The 25,861-nt window shown below is 42.0% G+C and overlaps 1 protein-coding gene across 2 annotated transcripts in view; it reads right to left on the bottom strand.

The window, feature by feature from the left end:
- GOLGA4 (golgin A4) overlaps positions 1 to 6,041 on the bottom strand; it is a 70,495-nt gene extending 64,454 nt beyond the window's left edge. For both annotated transcript variants that reach the window (XM_074151058.1, XM_074151057.1), the window contains exon 1: positions 5,772 to 6,041. In XM_074151058.1, coding sequence (XP_074007159.1) covers positions 5,772 to 5,858 — 87 coding nt within the window. In that variant the 5' untranslated portion in view covers positions 5,859 to 6,041. The remainder of the gene's footprint in view (positions 1 to 5,771) is intronic.
- Positions 6,042 to 25,861: the final 19,820 nt, after the last annotated feature.

The raw sequence follows: 25,861 nt of genomic DNA, 5'->3' as shown, positions 1-25,861 counted from the left end.
AATCCTGCTTTATCCTTTGGGGACCAGACCCAAGGTCCTCAGGAGATGAGAAGAACCATCAACCCCTGGAGGTGCCTGGATACCTGGAGGCTATCAGGTTTTTTCAGCTGGATAGCAGTGAAAAGAGCAAGGGAGTGCCTTCTGGAGGAGCACTGCAGAGCTCGCCGTCTTCATCCCCTGCAGAGCCAGGGGCAGCAGCCGTAAGAAATGGGATGCAGAGATGTTGCAAGAGGTCCTAGTGCTTTGGAGCACCCACTGGTGTCCTGACAGGCACGGGAAGGATTCTTGACCCCAGGGTCGATCAGGCAGTCGATCACTCTCAGAAGCCCCTGAGATGGCTCCAGGTTGAGGGGGAGTAGGGCTTGGACGTCACCTGGGAGGCATGACCAGCCTGTGGGGTGAGGAGGCAGGTCTTGCTCACATGCTCAGGGAACAGCACTGGGGTCAGGAAGGAATTTTCCCTCGGGGCAGATTGGCACTGCTCCCCGGGGTTTTTTTGCCTTCCTCTGTAGCACTGAGCATGACCACCTGTCAGGGCTCCTCTGGTCTGTTCTGGCTAGGTTCCTGCCTGCTGCTCATGCACCATGAAGATGGCCCCTCATGCCCTGCAGCTGGGGGGAGGAAGGCTTTTTTAGGAAAGAGGAAGTGTCCCCAGGGGTTTTTTCGCCTTTCTCTGCAGCATTGAGCAGGGGCCCTCATGTGGTCCACATCCCAGGGGGGAAGCTTTCTAGACTCCCAAGGTGGGCCCCAAGGGTTGCTGCTTGTCCTCTGTAGCATTGAGCACAGTCCTTTGTAAGGGCTCCTCTGGGCCCCTTCAGCTCAGTTCTTGCCTGCTGCTCTGGCATCTCCAAGGCACCACTCGTGCCGTGGCTCTCTCAGTCTCTCTTGCCCACTGCAAGTCTGGAGCGGGAGTGAGCTCTGCTCTTCCCATGGCTCCATCTCCCCAGGGTTCTTGCTTGTGCAAAACAGCCTGTGCTTGGAAGGGCTCCAGGCTTGGTGCACCACCAGGAGCTGCTGCTTTTCAACTCTCTGTGCAATACAGGCACAGGGCAGACACGGAGGTGCTTTTCAGGCATCACTGGCCAAGAAGCAGAGACGGAGCAAGTTTTGGAAGACACAAAGTGTGCTTGTCATTGCTGTGTGTCATACTTTAGAAAAATACCCAACTGTACCATACACCTCTTTTGTGTGTGGTCAGTCCTGATCTTCATTCTTCATGTTCTCACTCTTCAGGAAACAGGGGCTGGTTGGCCTGTATTCCTGCTGCTGCTTTCTGTAGCTCTGTGACTTGCCTTTGCCAGACTGCAAGGGATTTTTTTTAAGCTAAACTGAAGAACACATCAGCCTGCTCCTGGCTACACATGCACACTATGTTAATGCTTGTGAGCATCCACTCTGAAACAGATTAAGAAAAATACAAACACAAACAATACCCTGTTTCCACTTGTATCCTTTGTGTAAGGTGTCCTTGAAAGTGTTTTTGGAGCTGAAACCCCTCTGGCATTTCAGGCAAGTAACAGTCTTATCATTACTCATCTCACAGTGAGTGCAGGGAATAGAATAGCTTAGCTGGAAGGGACCTGCAATGACCATCTAGTCCAACTGCCTGACTGCTTCAGGGCTGACCAAAACTTAAAGAATATTATTAAGGGCATTTTCCTTTTAAACACTGACAGGCTTGGGACACCCACCACTTCTCCAGGAAGCCTGTTCCAGGGTTTGACCATCTTCTCGGTAAAGAAACGTTTCCTTATGTCAAGTCCGAACCTCCCCTGACAGACGCAGCTCCGAGTCACTGCCACACATCCTGGCACTGGGTACCAGGGAAAGAGATCAGCGCCTCCCTCTGCTTCCCCTTCTCAGGAAGCGGTAGAGAGCAATGAGGTCACCCCTCAGCCTCCCTCTCTGCAAACTACGAAAACCCCGAGTCCTCAGCCACTCCTCAGAGGACATGCCTTCCAGCATCTTCCCCGGCTTTGGTGCCCTCCTTGTGACACACTCAAGTACCTTAACATCCTTTTTTAATGGAATAAAGCCCCACCTTTTTTTAGGTGGGGCCCAGAACTGCGCACAATACTCAACGTGAGGCCACACCAACACTAAATACAGTGGGATAATCACTGCTTTGGATCAGCTCATTATGCTGTTTGATGCACCTTAGGATGTGGTTTGCCCTCTTGGCTGCCAGGGCACACTGCTGGCTGCTGTCGAGCCTCCTGTCAACCAGCACCCCCAGGCCCCTTTCTGCAGGGCTGCTCTCCAGACACTGCTCTCCCAATTTAGACTTGTGTCCAGTATTACTCCGTCCCAGGTGCAGATTGTGCCATTTCTTCTTGTTCAATTTCATGCCATTGATGATTGCTCCAATCTATCTAGATCCCTCTGCAAGGCCTCGTCCCTCGACTCAACAGCACCTCCCAGTTTCGTATCATCAGCACGCTTACTAACTGCACATTCAACTCCTGTATCCAGATGATAGATAAAAAGATTGAACAGAACGGGCCCTGGAATTGAGCCCTGAGGAACAGTGCTGGTGACTGGTCACCAGCCAGATGTAGCCCCATTCACTGCAAGCCTTTGAGTCCTGCCGTTCAGCAGATCTTCACCAAGTGCACCGTGTGTACCTGTTCATCCCACAGCTGGACAACTTGCACAGACGGATGCTGTGAGGGACAGTAGAAAAAGCCTTACTAAAATCCAGAAAAACTACATCTACTGCCTTCCCTTCATCCACTAGGGGGGCGACCTTATCATAGAAGGATAGTAAATCAGTTAAACAGGACTTTCCCTTTGTGAACCCATGTGGAATGTACCTGAAGACTGCATTGTTCTTTAAAATGTCTTTCAATAGCACCCTGCATGATCTTCTCCATCGTTTTTCCAGGAACTGAGGTTAGACTAACAGGTCTGTAGTTTCCTGGGTCTTTCCTCATACCCTTCATGTAAATTGGAGTAATGTTGGCTAGCCTCCAGTCAGTGGGGACCTCTCCAGATTCCCAAGATGATTGAGAGGGGTCCTGCTTTAGATCCTGCTAGCTACTTCAGTACTCTGAGGTAAATTCCATCAGACGTCATGGAGTTAGGAACATTCAACTGATCCCTTACAATTTCCCTGTCCACAAATGGAAAATCACTGTTCCCACAGTCATGGTCCTCTGACACAGGGGACCAGGCAGCCCGAGGTCTATCAGTATCATTAAAGACTGAGGAAAAAAAGCACTGAACCTCTCTGCTTTTCCCTCATCCCTATCTGTTAGGTGACCTTATTCAACAAGTACTGGTCCAAGAGACACCTGGAATTGCAACAGTTGGGTTTTTTTTCTCCCTGTCAGCAGTTAGAAATTGATGTCATCTTCAGCCTGTGAGAGGCAAAGCAGAGGTATTCTCAATGTGACATGACACCAGCTAGCTAAGCATTCATATGAAACAGGGAGGCCTACAAAGGCCTCCTCAGAAAGTGTTACACTTGAGAAATTTTACCTCCAGATTTAACCAGTCCTAGGCCAATAATTTTCATCACAGACACTACAAACCAGAAGGTAGGAATAGAGCAGAGAGGCTGCGGTGAGTGAAGTCTCCCTACCAGAAGGTAAAGGAAAGAAAAGAGCAAAAATGAGTGCAAACAAAAGTCTCATAAAACTAATAAATGTTAAGTGTTTGGAAAATCTTGTTTGAAAATGTCTCGATGGAAAGTAGCTGATCATGTATATGATGACAGAATACCCAGTAAGTAGAATACATTTTAAGGACCTGAATTACTAAAAGCAAAACAACAAAAGTCTATTCCCCACTCTCTGCAAGAATCCAGCACATTTCACAGGCCTCAAAACCTTCTCAGAGAATCTGTTTTCAAACAAGATATGAGGAGTGAGCAGACTAATCTAATTTACTTTTAAGATCAAATTTAACTCCAGTTTTCCTCTAGTGTTACTTGAGAGCAAGTGAAGAATAAGCAACACTGCAAGACAACTATTCTACACAAAACTAAAAATCCGTTCTCATTTTGTGCTTCTGCCTTTCCATTCATGTCAACCCCTGAGTTATACGGTCTGCTCTGGTCACAGAGCAGCTTACTGTAAGCTCTTGTATTAGGTTTCATGACATTTGTCAATGTTAACAGCCTAATAGAGACTGCAATACATTATGCTGTTGGGTGCATATGTCCGCTCACCAAATTTTTTCACAAGGCAGATTTATTTCAGCAAGCACCAACCCTTTAACGCATGCACTGCGTACCCTGAACTGAGGGGGTTACAGTGTTGTTTACAAGGTACGATAACTGAGGTGCTGCTCAGTCTCTTCACACCGTACTGAGAGTTCATCACATACGGCAACTCAGGACAGCGTTCCAAACTGACACTGACAGGAGTGTACTTAACTTCAAGAACTAGACAAGACCCAGAGTTGGTAGCTGTGAAAGGGCTTAAAACAAAACAAGCGACATAAAGCTTTACAGCAGATCCTTTTCCAAAAACACTGTCCTTATTCAACAAATCAGTGATTTAAGAAATACTACATAGCCGGATGTCAGCAGTTTTGAAGCCATGGTCTAATACTGAGACTATGCAGATCTCCCAGGGGTTCAACTTACACTCACATCAAGCCCAGGCAACTGATCGCCCATTTGTAAAACTAACCAAATTATCTGCCTATAGCTTGACTTTCACATGATACAGAGTTTATATCCATTTTATTCTTTTAGATTCCAAGATGCAAAGGATACTTAACCCAGCAAAAAGCCAAAGACACAAAGGTAGACATTATCTTTATCAGCACAGAGTTTGCCAATACAAAGTTAGCTTGTCAAAGTCTGTCTACCCAAATTTGAACTGGTAGAAAGTTTATTTTGCTTCGACACATGCATGAAATCACCACACTTTTTGGCCACTGTCAGTTTCAGAGATACTCCACACTTCTATCATACCTAATGTGCACTATTGTCACTTAAAAACAGTAGTTTCTAGAATCAAATGAATCATAAGTTTGTAAAAGCACACGTAATAGAAAAATGGCCAATTAAATTATGACTGGGAAAAAAAAAAAAAAAAAAGATGCCTTACGCTCAGCTTTATACCATACTCTCAATTTTTACACAGTCGAAAAAAACAAGAATAAGGTTATGGTAAGCAGACCAGCCCTCTACAGGATGGAAACGGAAGGGCTGAAAAGAGGGGCTGAAAGAACATTAAGATGAGAGAAAAAAGATAACTCGTGATCTCACTGCCAGATTGTTAGCCTGCGCACATGAAAATGTCATTACTTTAAACTCTAAAGAATAAACTCACTTCTGTTTCACTCTGATGTTTAAGTCAAAGGACTATTTTTACATTCCTCCGAAGGACAGCCCTTCTAGAGCGGGCAAAGTGAAGACCCGTCTCAGCGGCCTCGGAGAGGCTTTGCCCGGGACAAGAGGCGCTCGGGAACAACAAAGTGGGATTTACAAGTTCCAGGGGGGCCGCCCGGCGACGACCGAGAGCCGGGGAGTGGCGCTTGCCAGCCGGCCCATCCCAGAGCCCTTGCCCGGCCACCGCAAGCAGGACACCACGGCCTCAGCCACCCCCCCCCCCCCACGCGGCCGGGGGGGCGTCAGGCCGGTCCAACCCGAGGCCTTTCCCAGGCGAAGAGCGACCCGGCCTTGCCCCGCCTCGCCGCTCCTTCGGCTGAAAGGCCACCGGCGCCCGTCCGGGCACTACGAGATGCCCGGAGCTCCGGCCCCCCCTCCCCCCGCACAGCCACCCCCGACGGACGTCGTCCGGTCCCCCGCCCGATACCTGCGGCGGGAGAGGGGCCGTCCGTCCCCCCGCCCCGCGCGGCGGCGCCTGCTCCTCGCTGATCTTCTGCTTCAGCTTCTTGAACATGGTGGCGAGCGGGAGGAGGGAGCCGGCAGCCAGGGCAGCGGAGTGCGACCCGCACGGCGGGTGGGAAGCGCCTGCCGGGGGCGAGGGGCTGAGCTCCGCCCGCCCCGACCCCCTGCAGCCGCCGCCGTTCCTCCTTCCTGGGTCCCCTCCAACGGCCGGGCAGGTGAAGGCCTCGGGTACTGCGCCTGCGCGGCCAACGTGGAGCTGCGGCGGGTACGGGGCGCGGCGAGGCACAAACTGCCCCAGGGAGCGCCTGGCGCCACCCGCTTCGAGTCCACCCGGAAACCCTCGGAGTACGCTTTGTTTCGTAAACCCCAGGTATATTGTTTACAAGTAGAGCAGCATTAAAGGTAGAAAGGCAGTGTTTGCCTCCGTTGTTATGATCTCTTTGGAGCGAGGGGGAAATGTTCTCTGCCGCTTTATAGAATCACAGAGTTGTCCAGGTTGGAAGAGGCCTTAACAGGGGATGGAGTCCAACCACCAACCCAACCCTGACAAAAACCGCCGCTAACCCATGTCCCTCAGCACCACGTCTGCCCGGCTTTTAAATATGTCCAGGGTTGGTGACTCAGCCACCTCCCTGGGCAGCCTGTTCCCGTGCTTCATAACCCTTTCCGTGAAGAAATTTTTCCTAATATCCAACCTAAACCTTCCCTGGTGCAACTTGAGGCCATTTCCTCTTGTCCTGTCGCTTGTTATTTGGGAGAAGGGACCGACCCCCGCCTTGTTACAGCCTCCTCTCAGGGAGCCGTAGAGAGCAATAAGGACCCTTGGCCTCGGCTAAAACCTATGGCTAAAACCTAGAGCCCTTGTTGGGTGAGATTTGTGTGTGCTAGGTGCTGTGAGCAAACACGCAGAGCTGCCAGCAGTGGCTGGCGTTCATTCCCCAACACCGGGGCTCTTCGGAAACTTCCTGCCTCGGCAGTGATGTTGTACAAAGGCTCCAATGTACATGATGCTATTTGCAAGAAACACTGAACCGTGGGGTCTTTTGTACGGCACCACGCCGAGGAGGAGGACGGACACGGTAATTGCAAGCGCCCAGAAGTGTTTTCACTGAAATACACTGTCATCTTTAAGTCATTTGAGGAAAAAAAGTGGATAGGAAATGGATTGTTTCCTGTACATGGGCCAAAAAGATAACCAGGATACATCTGAAGCAAACACAAACCGCTGTAAGTTTTTCTTAATTTTTTGCTACATGTTAAAAAAAAAAAAAAAGTAATTTTCAGCAGTCTGTCTAGCTGTAGATAAAGTGAGACTGATAGTGACACGTTTTTGTGTGTGTGTTCCCATGGAGACTACTATGGATACATCGGATGGCAGCAGCAACTTGCACACTCTACTGATTTCTAAGTGAGAACTGTTGATTTGGAAAACTGTCAAGAAAGCTAGTCCCAACCTACAAGCCATAATAGTCAGATAAGTATTCTGAAGATTTTTGTGTTCTGCTTTCTATAGGTGAGCTTGAAACAGAGGTATAGAAAAAAGTCTCCAGGACTAAAGGGGCAAAACCACCCGAAAAGCAGTCCATGAGGAAATGAAATAAAATGGCCAATTAAGTTTACTGCAGCCATAAAAAAGCAAAAATACTCTATAGCCAGGTAGCCTCTGTTCCCTCTAAGTACGACGTGCAGCAGCACAGCTGCATAATTCTGAGGTTAGCAAGTGAGAGGGCCATTGTGTGATGAATGCTTTGGGAAATCCTCTTAACAACCTTCAGTATCCTAATAAATCCATGATGCTCTCACTCCTGTGTGCTCCATCACAAACGCTAGCTCACCTTCTCTTCCTCTCCTCAGCACCTACAGATTACACTCTAATTTTAAACTTAAATCACTAACTGTGAGTTTGATGGATAGACGCATAATTGAAAGGGCACTAGCTCTTACAGCTATCAAATAGAAAAGCAGAGCTTTGTTAATTCTTTCATAAAAGGTATCCAATGCAAAAGAGAGGTCTGTATTATTTCCTTGGAAAATTTAAAGCTTGAGATAGTATGTTCTGATTGTTTCTCATAGTGCAGATATTTCCATAGGACTAAAGGCTATGCAGAAGAGAACAACTACAAGACTAGAAACCATGATAAAAGGTAACTTATTTTTTCCTACACTAAAATCTTAGTTGCTACAGAAAATAGTAAGGTGATTAATTTAACTGGAACTCAGTTAATGGGTTGGAGTAACACTAACCCGACAAGGTAATCATATGGCAGTTTGGTATTTTCCAGGGAATTTTTTTTACTACAAGGTCTTTTGTTGTGTAAATTCCAATGTAAATAATCACCTCCTGTTCTCCACAGCAGATGCCTAACCTGGGTTTTAGGAAGAGATGAGGTAATATATCTATATATCATTTACTCTTATATAGATTGGTGGCATTTAAAAAATCAAGGACAATGTGAATTTCTGTACTTTTGAATTGATACAAAACAGTGATATATTGTGATACATGGCTACATGTCTAGTGTTGCTCAGAAAATACAAATTGTTATCCCGCATTAAGTGTTAGTATACAAATTCTGAAGATATATATGCTAACTACACACTAAAAGGGCTTTAAATGTTTTAGTGCTTGGGTAAGTTTGATTAAAACATATTACAATATACAAACCATTTACTCTAAACCCCACAGAAGCCCTGGGGCAAATGTCTGGAACCATATTCTTACACACAGAGTGTAAAAATCCCTTACTTAACTGAATAGTACCTTATTTCTAGAGGGTCGATCTGATCTTAGATTTCTTTGTGAAGTTAAAAGTAGTAGTTGAAAGTAAAGATTTGCCCCTCCTTTTTTATCTTCCTTAAGTACACCAGTTAACATAGGCTAAACACGAGAAATAGGACATTAATGTCCTGTCTGTGACAGATAAATGTATATCTTCAAACAACAATGGTTATAGTAGATAATTAAGAATAAAGGTCTATTCCAAATTTAATCTATAGCAGTCATTAATGTATTTCCATGGGAAGGAGAATAGCATAAACGTAAAAGACTGTGTTTTCATAGCAGTCTAGACTTCTCTAATTGTCAGCAACAGTGGCCCACACATCCCTGTAGTCCCATTCCTTGCCTTGTGCTAGCGCCGGTGCTTTTCAAACCTTTCCCTTATCCTTACAATTCCCTTACAATTCCCTTTCTGCATCTTGAGTATGCAGAAAACTAACCTGACAAAAGAGCAAATGATTTTCTGCTGACTTACTGTGCTGAGTCCCCTGAGTACGGGAGCTGCTGCAAGAGAGACAGAGGCAGGCAGAAGCCGGACAGCTTTATGTTGCTAGAATTATTTCAAATTGCTCAGGAATCACAGTCTTTGAGCAATTTGCTTAATTTTAAACTGAAGTAATCCCACTAAGTGCTACTTCAAGTTCAGTTAACAAGCAACAACAGAGTTGCTTGCTTAGATAATTGATACTATCTCAACCAGTAACTATCTTACTTGCTAATGATGGTTGGAGTATGTACACGCATGGCCTCCAGCCAGTCCAATCTGTTTTTACAAAAGCTGTCTTTAAGTTACTGCAGCTTTCTGAAAGTCACAAAAAAAGCTATGGGCATAAATTATGAATATGACTTTCAGTACTCTTTGCCACACCTACAACTCCAGTTATTCTGTGAAAAATGCATGAATTTTCTAGCAGCTAGTTCTATCAATCCAGTCATCCATCACAAATATGAGAAGACACAAAAGAAAGCAACATAACATATGAATGTTTCTGATAACTTTTTAATGCTGGTTCGTATTTTATTTGGAAAGGAGGTTTGAATTTTTCTTTACATCATCATCATCATGCTGTCAAAATAATATCTAATATAAAATATTCATATTATTCCTACTGGGTAATATTTGACATTGAGGGAGTTAATGTAAAAACAAGTGAACATGAACTGGTAGTAGAGTAAACAAACCTAAGCAGAAGGGAGCGCTAATCATGTAACTGGAGTTACTGTCCAGAGCTTCTGTTCTGTACAGACAGTTATGGAATGTTGAACTTGGTAATAATTGTAGTTTTCACTCCTACTCATAATATTCAAAACACTGATGTTGATGTTAAAGCAGTCAGAGTGTACCATACATAGATGCACAGGTAATCAGTTTCAGTTAGGAAGTATTTTGATCTTCGGCACAAAGGTTGCAAATGACAGCATCTGATAGCACCGTGAAAACTGTGATAACGTGTTGTGCCTACAGCAGGAGGCAAAACACTTGTGTTAAGTAAATCCTTTATAGTGCTGTGATTAGAACTCCAAAAGCTTTAATATGAATAAAATGGATAATGAGAGCATTTGGCTAGCCTGATTTGAGTGCCATTTTTACTTCTATATCTAAATGTTGTGACTTAAAACCACCACCAGATGACAGTGTTCTAGAAGATTATGACATTGTCAGTATCATAAATGCAAAACTATTCCAACGGGATGATAGTTTAAAAACATTAGGTCAGGGAATTGACAAAAACTAAATTTTCTACATCAGCTGTATAATCTTTCCACATACAAAGTACGGGATGCTGTAAGTAACTTGCTGGGTATTAAATATTACATTTCTTTACTGTGTGGCTGGCTTCATGCCTGCTAAGCAAACAGTCTATTTGCTGTTTATTTGTGTAGTTATATTTTCACCTGTGGTGCCCAGATATTGATCTGATCTCAGTGAAGGTAAAACTGAGCAAAAAGGTTCATCAATAGCCATTTGAATAAAGATAGTGAGTGACTTGAGGGAAAAGTCAGCTTTTTGAATGTGTTCAAAATGCATAAGGCTATGCAAGGAGTAAGGGCAGTGTCTGAGAAAGCTGAAAGGTAGCCTAAAGGCTGCACTTATTTTAACTGACACAAGGAAGTAACTCACTTCAGAGAGAGGAAAAGCTGACAAGTGTTGCTGCTCTGCACCTTGGGAGGGAAAGGCAGCTCACTGCTGTAGTGGGAAAGTTGTTCAGAGATCGCATTTCATGTCACACACCTATCTTTCCGAAAGTACAAAGTGCAAGTTCAGGCACCGAAGACTACTAAGAACCACTCCAGCAAACTGGCTCACTAGTTAGGACTTCAGGAGGAGGATAATTATTTGGATTTATTCAACTGAAAGACCGTGAGCCGTCTGTTTGAGGGTGGGACTATAAAACATGGAGAGATTTAAAAGCAAGTGACAGGATTTGGTCCTGCAAGGTCTTACTTTCCTAAAACAAAAATCTTCATTCTATCATTACCTTGTTAAGTGGCATTTCCTTTCTGCTTTGCATAGAGCATCAAAACCTTTCTCCTAACTTCCATTTCACTTTAATTGTACTTTAAAAGTTCTGGATGCCACAAAAAGGGAGCCAATGATGCTATAAAACATCAGATCCTTTATATCAACAGGGATGCTAGTCACGAGTTTGATTTTAAATTAGCTGGCAGCAGACTCTTACTTGAATACTTTCATTCTTATTTCTGGAATCACAATATAAAAAAAACCACTCCGACCAAAACCAAACACGAAATCAGCAACAAATCTATATGGGCAAGAACCTTCTGTCTAAAAAGAGAAAAGAACTTGCTCCTGAAGGCAGAGCTTCTTCCTGGCAGAGGAGTGGACTGGTTTGAAGGCCACCGGGGTTCTGTTCCCAGCCCTCCCAGTGCCCTGCTCACTCATGCCGGGCAAGCTATTTTGACTCAGTGCTTCTACTGGTATTTTAATCGAACAGTGGTGCTACCCAATTTCCTGCAAACACATGGTTAGCTTTCTTCTTCGCTTGCCCAACTGCTGATGGAAAGGTCAAAGGAATGACTGCTTATTTAGATGCTTTTCAAGAATACCAATATACACATTCGTAAGACACAATTGTCTCCCTGCTGGGATTTTTCTGATGCTATGATAATGTTTTCCCCTTAAGCACTGTCGTTAAGAAATGGCAAATGATTTTGCTTAATCATTTCTACTCAGCAGAGTTAGGAATACATACAAAGATCTTAGAGACACTGAAGTTATTCAGTTGAGAAGAGCTAAAGAAGCTAATTTAATTTCTGCCATCCCCTTAGCTAAAGTGTGGATCATCTAAAACCACATCACTGGAGATGCTACACCCAGCAGAACCCCCTGCTGAGGAAAGCTGCTGAGTCACAGCATGACAGATTCTTGGAGAGGTATACTGAATAACATTTGCAACTACCAAGGTAAGCAGCTATTTCAAGGAGAACCAGGAAGTATTTTTCCCAATTACAATACTGTATAATTTGATTGTCGTTAAGGTAAACATTCACTTTCCTTCTGCAGCATCAAATTTATGAAACTGATGGATACAGAATACAGAAAACAGTGATTTAGGGATAATTATACTACTCCCCTGCATCACAGTTTCTAGAATCTACAAAACAGAATAAATAGACATTCTTGGTTTGTGATTATGCAAAGCCATTACATATAAAAGCACAGACAATAGGTGTATGTAGCTAGATCTATCAATTAGTGCTTGCATTCAGGACACGTGAAGGTTATGAATGTAACATATCGAGGAACACCCAGCCAATTTCAGATTAGTAATTTGTCAGCATTTAATGTAATATCATGATACTGCTGTACAGTTGCTTGAGTATTGTCATACTCTAAATTCCCTACTATTTTCAAATTTCTTATTTTTCAAATGTTTTAGAGGAAAGTGTTTCTCATCCTCCTTAACTTGCTTTTCTAGCTCCCAGGATTTACTACAAGCTTTGCCACCCACTGAGTAGAGTGGAATATCCGGTTGAAGAGACTGAGGTCTTTAGGGCTGAAATTCCTTTCATGTCTGACCTACTTCTCAATGACAGGCCCAGAGGGCACTTTTACATAAAGAGGAGTAACTTGCCTTTCAGTTGAAAATAGTGAATACTTCATCACCTCTGCTGAACTATTACAGGAGCAGAGCTATTATTCATTATTGATTTGCATACATGATATCTGGCTTTCTTGCAGTACTTTAGAAACAAATGCATGGTAGGTCTGATGGTATGTCCATAAAATAAACACTTTAAAAAATTTATAGGCAAATAAAGGAAGTTCTGGAAATCTCAAGGTACTGCACAGCAATCTAGTGGTGGATATGGGATTGAAATATGGGTCATTTGATATTGTTTAGCCCTGTGGTCTAGAAGACATCCTTACTTAATTGCATACACACATAATGAAAAGAGATGCTCCCCTCATTGTATTTGCACGCTATTTCATGGTCTCTAGGAGCTCACCTGTATGTAAGGATGACATGCTTGCATGCTCCCTTTCTATTATCCTCCCTTGCAAAGAATTACTGCCAATGCAGAATCTTGAGATGTGAAGCACTTCTTTGACTTGAGAAAGCTATTGTATAAAAGGAAGCAATTCCCAAACTGTTCAGAATGCTTCAACTATGTGATTTTGTATCTTCATCTGTTAATGTGCATTATTTCAAATTAACTCAAATTCAAATAATCAAATTGTTCTCTTTCAGACTTTCCTCACATTATTATGTCACTTTGATTCCACACTCCTCTCTCACCCACATTAAGTTTTTTGCTGCTTATTCTGAAAAGGCCAGAGACATTGGGTTTGGCTCAACAAATACCAGGTATAGCTCATAGCATAGTTATGTTTAATTGTTAAGATAAAATATACCTTCTTGATTTCCTAATACAAAATATTCCCTATTGATGAGTGTATCTATTAAAATAGATCACACCTTCTACATGGCAAAATACTGGTTATCCAACTACCCAAAATAAACTGTGATGCCTGTAATTGAAGTATTACAGTGTTATATTTACAGAGGAAAAAAAACGCTTCATAAACAAACTATCACCACAAAACAGTGACAAGTCTTCACACAAGTACTTCCTCTGGTAATTTGCTTCAATTCATCCGGAACTTTCCTGTGGGTCTGAAAGGGGAGCAGGTGTTAACCTAAGGGTTACAGTTATGCTGTTCAATTTATAGTAAATGTAGTTTTCAAACTATTCAAACTAGTACTCAAACTATTCTATCAAGAAAAACTAGGCTGTCCTCAACTTGTCCTCCATCACCTGAAACTTCATTTGGAATAACTCCTGTGGGAGATAAGACAAACGAGATGCTGAGTTGATAGGGACTGCCTCAGTAGTAAACTGATTTAAACAGATTTCAGACAATTTGATTATTATTTCCAACCCTGCCAGGTGCTTCTTATGAAATCAGCAGCTGTACTGTGTGCTTCTCATTCTGATTTAGCAGCAATTTGCATGCAACTGAAGAAACTCTACAGTTATGATGCAAGTCACTGTTTACTAAAGAATTTACAGCACGATTTTTACTCTGTGAATCTTTTATATTAAACACGTGTGATAATACTTACTCACAGAAGTGCTGCAACTGAATTATTGACCAGAGATGAAGGCCAGACCCTGTGCTCAGGCAGGGGGGACTGCTGTGGATACTTGGGTCAGAATACACGGAAACAGAACACAGAACTCATGGAAACAGTGAGATGTAATTCTGTCTCCTACTGGTAATGACTACAATGGAGACATGTTATTTTTTGATTTCCAAGTCTTTGATTTCCAAGTGTTAAGTGTCGTGTATTGTTGTTCTATTATTCCACCTTATTCAGTTAATCCCCATAACTATCCAAACTAGCAAGAAATGTTATTCTACACCACATAGCTCCCTAGACTTCTGTTCAACTCATTCTTCAATATAAACTGCCACAATCCAAAGCACCAAGATAAAGGACACTCAGAGAAGAGAAAAAGCCCATTATGGTCGGAAAAAGTGTTGCAAACAGTTAAAATTTCATAATTATACTATAAATATGCACACAAATACTTAGAAGTAAGGCATAACTTCCTTTTGGCTCTGTTCAGATAGTGTAAGAAAGATAACTCCTCACTTGCTGTCATAACTCCTTACCCGTTGTCATGCTGTTATGTTATTCTTGTTGAAAGCACACTCGAAATCTAACCATTTGCACTGAAAATTTTTCATGCAGTATTTTCTCCTCTTCCTCCATGTACAAAAAAAATGCTTTCTTTAACTTAATCTAATTAAGCACAACATGAAGGTTCATACATTGGTGAATTATGTTATTCAAAATATTTTTCTAGATATTTAATTCTTTATAGCCTAGTGGTCCAAACTCACTGGTCCATTAGGGACAATACTGAGCAAGTAACATGCTGCAGGTAAGATCAAATTTTGTTCATGCCAAATTCTGTTACAACCTCTTAATTTCTTGTAGCTATGAACAATGTCAGAAAGTCTCATTGGGTAATATACTGCCCACAAGCCATGTGGGGCTTGGGGTCTTCTGGTGTAGCCCATTTAGCATGCGCTCAAGCAGAAGCCGCACGGGAAGGCTAGGTATAGGGAGGTAACAGTAGACTATTATGAAATAACCAACCACAGTGAATGAAGCTGCTTTAGCTTCTGGAGCGCACAGTGCATGCTGACAAAACTTCCTCTTGGTGCCGTTACGTTACAGCCAGCAAACCAGCCATGAAGTTATTGAGCAGTTTTGGAAGTGACGACTCCTACCTAAGCAGCCTGAAATACTTCAGAATCATGGTGGTACTTTTCTGGAGTTCAAAGGAGAACTGCTTCAGGAGAATACCTAACGAAAACTGGAAAAGCAGACGTCACACAGGTAAACACAGTGATTGCCCAACACAAGCCTCAGAGCAAAGAGAAGACTGCAACCACAGTCCAGAGCAGACACAGGTACATGAACAGTCTTCAAATCACTCTTTGTCCAAAAGTGAATAAAATTTCTGAATTTTAAGTTCAAAGATTTGCAGTTTTTGAATGCAGTTTTGTCTTTTTTTAGCACTGATTTACAAACAAATAAATCCAGTTGCATCATTCATGCAGAAATGCCCTGAGAAGACAAAAGCAGAAAGGATCAAATCAAAAGCTCTGTTATATGGTGCAAAGGAAATAATGAAGGGGGAGAGAGTTCCCTCATGCTTATTTAGAATCATAGAATCATCATAGAATGGTTCGGGTTGGAAGGGACCTTAAAGATCATTGAGTTCCAATCCCCCTGCCCTGGGCAGGGACACCTCCCACCAGACCAGGTTGCTCAAAGCCCCATCCAGCCTGGCCTTGAACCCCTCCAGGGATGGGGCAGCCACAGCCTCTCTGGCATTTGAGAAGACTACCACTGCAGACAAGAAATTTAACTTCTATGAAATAAACCTCCTTAATGACAACTAGTATTTTTACTTCTAGTTACTGAAACTAATTTCATTTTTGCTGCAGTGGAAGAATTTTCTTCTTTTGTTCATTTAGTCTAAGACTGCTCAAAGGCAAAGGCTGCTCAAAGATAGAAATACCAAAAGCATAGAAAACTGAGGTTTGCCTCCAATGTTTCCAGAGAAGATTAACTTTAGGAGGGGAGGAAGAAGAATGCAAATACTGAATACACTTGAAAGGCTTACTGACTGAAATGACACTCTTCCTTTAAGAACAAGAAACATCAACTATATTAGTTAAAACAGAAAACATTTCTAGTTTTTAAATCAAAACCAAGACTTGTTTGCTTTTTAACATCATCTTGACTGATGTATTTTAAATACTTCAGTCTATTTTTTGTTTGTTGACATATTTGGAAATAGGGGAAAGTATAAATATTGAGAATATAAACTATTAACGTGATTTGAAACATGGGACAACAAATCAGACCTTGCAGTGCAAATATAGAAGAGACGAGGGATCACAAAGTGGCACCACTGCAGAGATAGCAGCACAGGACTGAGAAATGAGAGCAGTGGTACTGCCTAATGGTAAGGATACAAGTATCAGGTCTTCAGTACCCCACTGCAATAATCCTCACATATTTGTGATTCTGACTCTCCGAGCTCTTTTATTACTGCAACCTGCAGCAAGAACCTGCTCTCCAGCAGCTAGAGGCTGCAAAGAGCAGCAGCTTTCAGCAGCTGATGGGGATAACAGCTCACGCTTTTGCACCTACTTCTCTCTTCTATCCCTTTACTACACCCCCGCCAACTCCGCTCCTTTCTCTTCTCCGTGCGAAACCAGAGTTCTCAGTCCTGGGTTTCGGCCAGCTGCCTGGCGTAGGGAGGAGAGCAGCTGCTTCCCCCGTGGCCAGCCACCAATGGCATTGTCCCCTCACCCTCATCCTCACCGCTGGGGCACCTGGCAGTGTCCTCCACCAGCTGCTGACCTGGGGCAGACTCAGCAGAGTGCCAGTCCTGGGCTGGCGGCAGAGCGGCTGGGTGAGCCACTGCCCTCCGCTCCAGGCTCCACTTTGGACTCTACACTCTTGTTTGTCACTATCAAGGGAACGATTTCAAATTAAAAGCCTCTGGATTTTTTACAAAATCTCTGAGCAAAATTCTCACACCTTAAACTAGCATAGTGAAGGGCAGATGTAAAATAGTTTAGTACAATTTTGCCCTTTAATCTTACATTAAGTTGCCTAAAAACAAAGCCAGCAAGTAAAATAATTGCATCTAAGAAAAGCTTAGATGAGTTTCAGTTCAATGACTTCCTTACAACTTTTTTCCTGATCTCAATCATTTCTGGGGTACCTTTTTACAAAACATCTCTTAGTAGCCTTTCTGAATGCTACTCCTTTAAATCTGACAAATATGGACAAGTGCAACCCTCAAATAGCTAATTTGAATGAAGAGTTTTTACTGCTTTTCCTCATCCAGCATGAAAGTTTCTTTTTTTATTTTTTTCTGGGGCTTTTTTTTTTTTTTCTGAGGAAAAGGTATGCATGTTTTAACAGTAACAACATATAGAAAGGAAGTCACTTTTTCCCTGTTCTACGGTATACTCCAGGCGTTACTTCTATGTTTATCAATGACAAATTATAAGGAACACGACATTTTTATATAGTTTCAAGCAACTAAATTTTAGTTGTATCAACCCATATCTCTATCTTTAGATAGAAGTTAGCATCCTACTGGTTATGTTGGGTACCATCTTTTACAAGCAAACCAACCAAACGTCATCACCGTAACACACAAAAGTAGATAAACACAGATGCAGAACTGCTTGTTCTGAAAATGAACACGGCTGTCTGGCTTACCAGGAATTGGTAAGAACTGCAGTATTTTCCTCAGGAAACAGGCAAAGCCTGAAAAGTCAGCACACATCTTACTTGTGCTGCTCCAGTGACTATTTAAATTTCTGCTCAAAGGTTTTGAAGTAAAGCAGGCACGGAGAGTAAGGAGAATACTGTGACATCTTTGGTGAAGGAGTAACCTAACAGCATGAAATGGTTATTTAAATAATTGCTTGTCACTACACACTACAACCTATTTGAGATTCCATTTAGTTTAGTTTTAATATTTAATTTAATTAGTACCTGATGTTCTAGTTTATGCACACTGCATTTATGTGTATTTTATATATATAAACAAAAGTTACAATTTCTTTTGGTGATCTGAAGGATTCTTATATTGTGGATTAACCTGTGCTGTCGTTAATAAACCCTTAGAGTATTCTGTTTCAGCTGCAAGTAATTACAAACTCTGACATCTATAAAAAAATAGCAAAACTAAGTTGTTGCATAAAAGCTTAAGGTGTGGCAGTACAGCTTTGCTCTGAAAAATTGCTGTAAAAACAGTATGAAAAGAAATCATAGAATCATAGAATGGTTCAAGTTGGAAAGGACTTGGGTTCTTGGACTTGGGTAAAGATGATCAGGTTCCAACCCTCTGCCATGGGCAGGGACACCTCCCACCAGACCAGGTTGCCCAAAGCCCCATCCAGCCTCCTCTTGAACCCCTCCAGGGATGGGGCAGCCACAACTTCCCTGGGCAACCTGTTCCAGTGTCTCACCACCATCACAGTAAAGAATTTCTTCCTAGTATCTGATCTAAATCTCCCCTCTTTCAGGTTAAAACCATTACCCCTCGTCCTATCACTACACTCCCTGATCAAGAGTCCCTCCCCACCTCTCCTGTAGCCCCCTTCAGGTACTGGAAGGCTGCTATGAGGTCTCCCTGGAGCCTTCTCTTCTCCAGGCTCAACCCCAGCTCTCTCAGCCTGTCCTCATAGGAGAGGTTGCTCCAGCCCTCTGAGCATTTTTGTGGCCCTCCTCTGGACTCCTTCCAACAGGTCCATGTCCTTCCTATGCTGAGGACTTGAGCTGGACGCAGTAGTACTCCAGGTGGGGTCTCACAAGCACAGAGTAGAGGGGCAGAATCACCTCCCTCGACCTGCTGGCCACACTTCTCTTGATGCAGCCCAGGATGCAGTTGGCTTTCTGGGCTGCCAGTGCGCACTGCCAGCTCATGTTGAGCTTCTCATCCACCAACACCCCCAAGTCCTTCTCCTCAGGGCTGCTCTCCAGCCATTCTCCACCCAACCTGTATTTGTGCCTGGGATTACTGTGTCCCAGGTGCGGGACCCTGCAGTTGGCTTGGTTGAACTTCATGCAATTTGCACAAGCCCACCTCTCCAGCCTGTCCAGGTCCCTCTGGATGGCATCCCTTCCCTCCAGTGTGTCGACCGCGCCACACAGCTTGGTGTCACTGGCAAACTTGCTGAGGGTGCACTCTATCCCACTGTCCATGTCTCCAACAAAGATGTTGAACAGCACTGGTCCACTGGGAACCTCGACCCCTGAGGAACACCACTTATCACTGGCTTCCACTTGGACATTGAGCCATTGACCACAACCCTTTGAGTGCGGCCATTCAGCCAGTTCCTGATCCACTGAGTGGTCCATCCACCAAATCCATGCCTTTCCAGTTTTGAGACCAGGATGTCATGTGGGACAGTGTTGAACGCTTTGCATAAGTCCAGGGAGATGACATCTGTTGCTCTGCCCTTGTCTACCAAGGCTGTGGCAACATAGTAAAAGGCCACCAAATTTGTCAGGCATGATTTGCCTTTAGTGAAGCCGTGTTGGCTGTCACCAATCACCTCCTTATTTTCCACGTGCCTTAGCAGAGATTCCAGGAAGATCTGCTCCATGATCTTGCCGGGCACAGAGGTGACACTGACCGGCCTGTAGTTCCCCAGGGCTTCCTTTTTGCCCTTTTTGAAAATGGGGCTTATGTTTCCCCTTTTCCAGTCAGTGGGAACTTCACCAGACTGCCACGACTTCTCAAATATAATGGAAAGCAGCCTAGGAACTTCATCCTCCAGGTCCCTCAGGACACGTGGATGGATTTCATCAGGTCCCATGGACTCATGCACCTTCAGGTTCCTTAGATGGTCTCAAACCTAATCTTCTCCTGCAGTGGGCAATTCTTCATTCTCATAGCCCCTGTTTTTGCTTTCTGCAACTTGGGTGGTGTGGTTAGAGCCCTTGCCGGTGAAGACCGAGGTTGAGTACCTCAACCTTCTCCATATCCTGGGTGACCAGGTCTCCTCTTTCCTTCCGGGAGGGCCCACATCTTCCCTTGTCTTGCCTTTATCCGTGATATATCTGTAGAAGTTTTTTTTGTTGTCCTTGATGTCCCTGACCAGATTTAATTCTGTCTGGGCTTTAGCTTGCCTGAGCTGGTTCCTGGCCACTCAGACAGTTTCTCTGTATTCCACCCAGTCTACCTGTCCTTGCTTCCACCCTCTATAGGCCTCCTTTTTCGTTTTGAGCTTATCCAGGAGCTCCCTGTTCAGGCCTCCTGGCTTTTTTGCCTGACTTCTTTCTTGGGATGCACTGCTCCCAAGCTTGGAGGAGGTGGTCCTTGAATACCAACCAGCTGTCTTGGGCCCCTCTCCCCTCCAGTACTTTTTCCCATGTTACCCTGCCAAGCAGGTCCCTCAAGAGGCCAAAGTCTGCTCTCCTGAAGTCCAGGGCAGGGAGCTCGCTGCGTATTTGTTGTGCCTTGGTTCTGACACCAGATATGCTTTTGTAGTCATGTAGAGAGTTTGGGCTTGGGACAGGATTTTTTGTTGGTTTTTTTTTTACCCCCCAAAATTGGCAGGCCTGCAAACCCAACCTTGGCTCCTGCAGTCACCCAGCATTATTTCTGGCTCATGTCTCACTTCCTGTAACAAAAGTTCTCCCTGCCAAACAGTATCCTCGTTACAGTTGTGTAATCCCATTTTTTTGAAAGCGATGCCCTCGGTGACAGCTGTGCAAACTGAGCTGAGGTTGCACAAGTACCCAACCGGCTCTCTTCACTGGATGCTAATAAACAAGTCTGCACAAGAGACTATAATCCAGTTTGTGTGCGCGCACTCGCTCTCACTGTTTTAGTCGAGCCGGCCAGAATAGTTAGTAAGTGTACAAAATATTCAGGCATGAATCATCACAAAAGCTACTGGATCTCCTTTCGAATGCTACAGAAACACTGAGCGAGACTGTCGTGTCACTCTTCAGAATTAAATCATGCCTGGAAGTAGAACTGGCCAGTATATATATTGGAGTGACATCTGCTTGCTCTTATAATGCTTTTACATTTGCTCAGCCTAGAAACACTCGGTCAGATTCTTTCTCTTGCACCATCTATAGCTTTGTTTACTCTGTTTCAATCAGTTTGACTTTTGCTAATAAAATTCAAGAAGTCTTACAGATTTGCATAGGTATCGTGTATAGGTGTAATTTAGGACATCCCTTAACAACTGTGATTACTTGCATGATCATCTTAGAAACCCTGAAAAGGCAAAACAAAGCCTTAGAAAGTACAAACAATCTTTTCTTGTTCATGTATCAAATACAGAATTGTACAATGTTAAAGGTTTTTTACATCGGAACTGCACATTATATACAGAAATATACAAACTTGCTTTTTACTTCTAGGTCGCAAAGGTTGAGCTGCCTCTGAGCACCCTCAGAAGATCCAACATGAAGTATACCTAGAGATCAATTTTCTACGAAATCTAAGAAATCCAATCAGTGTGAGCTCTAAAATGCAATGTACATTTAAAGGAATATTATCAATTTCATTTCATTTAATTAATTTGTTTAAATATTTTCAAATCACAAATCCACTTTTCAGTTTGGCCAGTTCTAGTGTTACAACTAGGTATTTGGAGTCTTCTAGTAGCTTCACTCTTAACTGAACAGAAGATCCACATATTGTCATAAGAAAAACTGAAGAGGGATAAGCTATATTACAATCTTGTTTCAGGTAAATGATTAAATTAAAGACAAATGTCAGTATGTTAGACTTTACAGACATGTAAGACATGGTTTAAATTGTATTTAATTTAAATGAATTAAGTATTAGGAACATTTCTGTAACTTTTTCATATTTTTCTTCATCCTCATTGTTTTATTGTGTTTGAAAGCTATTAGCATAGCATTTCTCTGAAATGTTAAGAATAGGAACTTTTTTTTTTTTTTTTTTTAAATTGTATAGTATGATAGTCCTAAAATTTCAAGCACTGGAGCTACTATCAGCTCTGATCATGACTTGGCAAAGCTGTTTTTGCTCTAGATCTTGGGTGCATGTTAACTTACAGACAAATATTACCTAGTCTTCCAAAGCTTGAGCTTCCAAAGCTCAATATGCTGATTTTTAATTCAGTACATAGAATTATTAGACCCAATCTGCTTAATTTAAACGGGCTGTTTCTCTCAGGAGTGTTGAGCATCCATAGCTGCCAGTGACTGAAGTGGCAGTATCTGCTCTGGAATTGTAAAAAAACTGGACGCAAAGTGATTGTGATGTGATTAAGTCTACAAAGACAAATTTACCATTGACCGGCTTCTGTGAGCAATATACAGATCTGACAATCTGTAAAGTGCAGCACTGAGCTTGACATTTAAAATTTAAATTTCAGTATCTTTTGCTTCTCCAATTAAACAGTATTTGTATGAAGGAAGCATCCACCTTCACCTTCAAATAACGATGCAAATTACTGTCAGACATACACCAACAGAGCGGGAAACATGCACTGCAGCAGCAAGCAGCAGCACGCAGCACAGAGGCTCAAGCCTAATGGAAAAGAAGCATCTCTCTCAGCTGGGCTCCATTTGGTTGTTTTTTAAACGCATTAGACAGAGGGTCAACTTTGTTGCTAGAGAAAATGAGATGAAGGCTCAGTGAAAGCTATTTTTGCTATATGGAGAATCTGTGCACTTGAGATTTTGAAGACAATTGTAAAAGAGTGCTTCCTTCAGATAGGAAGCAAAACCAAAAGAGTATTTTAATTTTTATTATATTTTCTAAAGAAGACAAAAATCATAGTAGATACGTCTTAGTTGTATTAGTAATTTATTCACCTTGACATACCTGTGCGAACGCTGTAATATGTGAAGATAATTTGGGTTGTGGGGATATCAGGCATAGGAGAGTTCTGATTATAGTGTGTTATAAAGTCTAAATGTATTGAAAAGTCATATTTAAATTTTACATCTAATGATGCTTCTACATAAAAAAATGAGGCATCAGAAAAGTCACTAAAACACGTGAGTACATACTAAAAGATCTCACTTGTGCTTAATATAGACACTGCTCATTATTTTTGCAAACTCAACACAACTCTGTAAGAGTGAGATGATTTCCTCTGTGTGGCTTGTGTATCGTCAGTATAATCAACTAGCACTTACAGAATCTCCTTGGGGGGACGTATAACACACAAAAATAGATCATGACTTCAGATTGAGTTTTTAAGAATTGTATTTCTCTCTATATATATATCAAACAGAACATAAAGACATTTAGAAGTACATCTATCAGGTCTGTAAGGACGATGATACTTGGATCTCTAGTTGTTTTTACAATGGAATAATAATGAAAAACTCTAAATGAAAATTAAATATACTGCTATGTATAATATAAAAACCTTCAAATTTTAAAGTAAAACTTTAATTTCATTTTTTCTGAATATAGCTTCACTTTCTTTAAAAAAAAAGTTTCTCACAAACTCTCAGTCCACAAACCTTGTTAAGATATTTCATAATTTTTCTACATATCTAAATGGGATTGGTCACAATAATGCCAGTATCTTCCCCTTATTTCTTATTTAACAAACTGATCTTTGGACACCGTTCAGAGCACTCTAGTGCTTAAAATTTTACTGCATAAAAGTGGATAGTAATCCATAGCAATTAATAAAATCTTCCTATAAACACATTCTAAACATAAAACACAATATTCTAGTACTTACCTTATTTCTAAAAGACTTTAAAAAAAAAAGAAACAATAAGCAAAACAGTGAAAAATTTAGAAAGTGGGGAGCATTCTGTTTACAATTGTTTGGTCAATTATCAAATCTGTGTTAAAAAAGATGTTTTCTACAAAAGATTGCATTTACTTGGAAATGTAGGTTTCAGGAAAAAACATTGGGATAGAAATTTTTCAGTTAGCCCTGTTCAACAAACAGTCAGACTCTTTTCCTGCTGAGGATGCAATGGATCCGAACCAGAACAACTCGTGGAATTCTACTGCTGGAGAGCACCAAAAAGATTTGTGGGTGCTAATCCCCATCAAAATGCATGGTATATGTATAATTCCTACTGTGCCCTACAGATTTTTGCACTGTTAAAACAAATGACATAAAGGGGAAAGCTAAATCTCACCGATTCTAGCACCACCAGAAACCTTCTCGTCTATAACAACCCCCTACAAGAACAGCTGTGAAATGTGCATATCCCCACAACAGTCAGGAATTTTGAATGCTTGTTTTTTTTCCACTACTTGGTAAATGTCATATGTATGCAAAAACCTTACAAAGGAAGCCTGATAATAGTCCCTCAGTACTCCAACAAATTCTACAAATGATTTAAATAAAGAATTTTGTGATTACGTTCAGCATACAGCCTGCATGCATTCTGCCTTGTAACTGTTTCAAATATTCTCTTTGAATTGTTTCCCATCATTTACATTGAAGACAAGCAACCCTTTGCTTTGAATGTACCTGAAAATCAACACTACTTTGAATAATGACAAGTGCTTCAACAGAGCTGGTACTGAATCATTTTAAAGATCTTTTGACTGTGCCACAAGAATACTCGTTCTTTAGCTCCATCTACTTAGTTTTCCAGTACCTAAAAATAGATTTTACTAGTCTGGTAACTGAATTATAAACTGCTCAGTATCTGTTTATGCAACTTCTACATTTCACTTACAGTAGAAACTGTCTGATCACTATGGTTCGCCGGATCTTTTATTTCATAGATGTATCATGTGTTCTAATAATTTCCGAGTTAAAAAACCAGTGCAGAGAAGATCACAGTCAACCAAGGAGGGCAATGCATGTTTTTTTTTTCTTCTTCTCCTCTTGATTTTTTTTAAAAAAACAAACCCACATATAAATGCTGAGACTGAAAACACTTATTTATTGCATATTAGTGTCTGTGTATCTGATGACAGAAATGTATCTAGCAGAAACTAAACTCTTAACAGAAGGCAGGGGAGGACAGGACTGAAAGGGCCTGGAAGAAGCCTCCTGCAAAGCATATCCCAAACTGTTTTGAAAAACAAAACAAACAAGCAAAAGTTGCACCCTGCATTACAAAAGGGGTTTGGCTTACTTTACAGTAGAGCCACACAAAGTTGATTTTCCACCTAACACAATGGAGTAGTATAACACCCTTTTTGTGAGGAGGGGGCGAACAAGCAGTTACTAACAACATTGGGAATCTCCAGAGGAGGATCTCCTACAGCTGGAAAAAATGTGTTCAATTGTGCCAAATTGTGCCAACCAAATTATTGAATGACGGTATCTGAACTGAGGAGACGGAAACTACAGGAAAGGAAGGGGACAAAATAGGAAGGAGAGAAATAAGTGGATGGAGGTGGTCAGAACTTCTTAAAATGATATGTTAAACCAATCAGCCTCCATCAGTAAACCAATCTACCAGTTAAACTAATAGCTGGAAGATATTCTTTCCATAAGGGAAGGCAGGGCTGAGGGGAGAAAAGAACAGGAAGGACACAAAAGGGAAAATACATGGAATGACATCAGGGATTAAGTTAGACTATAATCCTACATGTGTGCCATCACTATTACATTCTTAACCAGAAGCTCCAATAATCACAAACCAAAAGCTTCATGGGAAGATTAGAATAGCTAAAGAGAGAGACAAAAAAAAAAAGATATTCAAAATGCACAAATAGTAAACATTACACAGGAAAACACTCTTTTCTGTAAACTGTCTCTCATCAAC

The sequence above is a fragment of the Numenius arquata genome, chromosome 7 (genome assembly GCF_964106895.1).
Source record: "Numenius arquata chromosome 7, bNumArq3.hap1.1, whole genome shotgun sequence".
NCBI classification, from domain to species: Eukaryota; Metazoa; Chordata; class Aves; order Charadriiformes; family Scolopacidae; genus Numenius; species Numenius arquata.
This window is presented reverse-complemented; position numbering and strand designations above follow the sequence as displayed.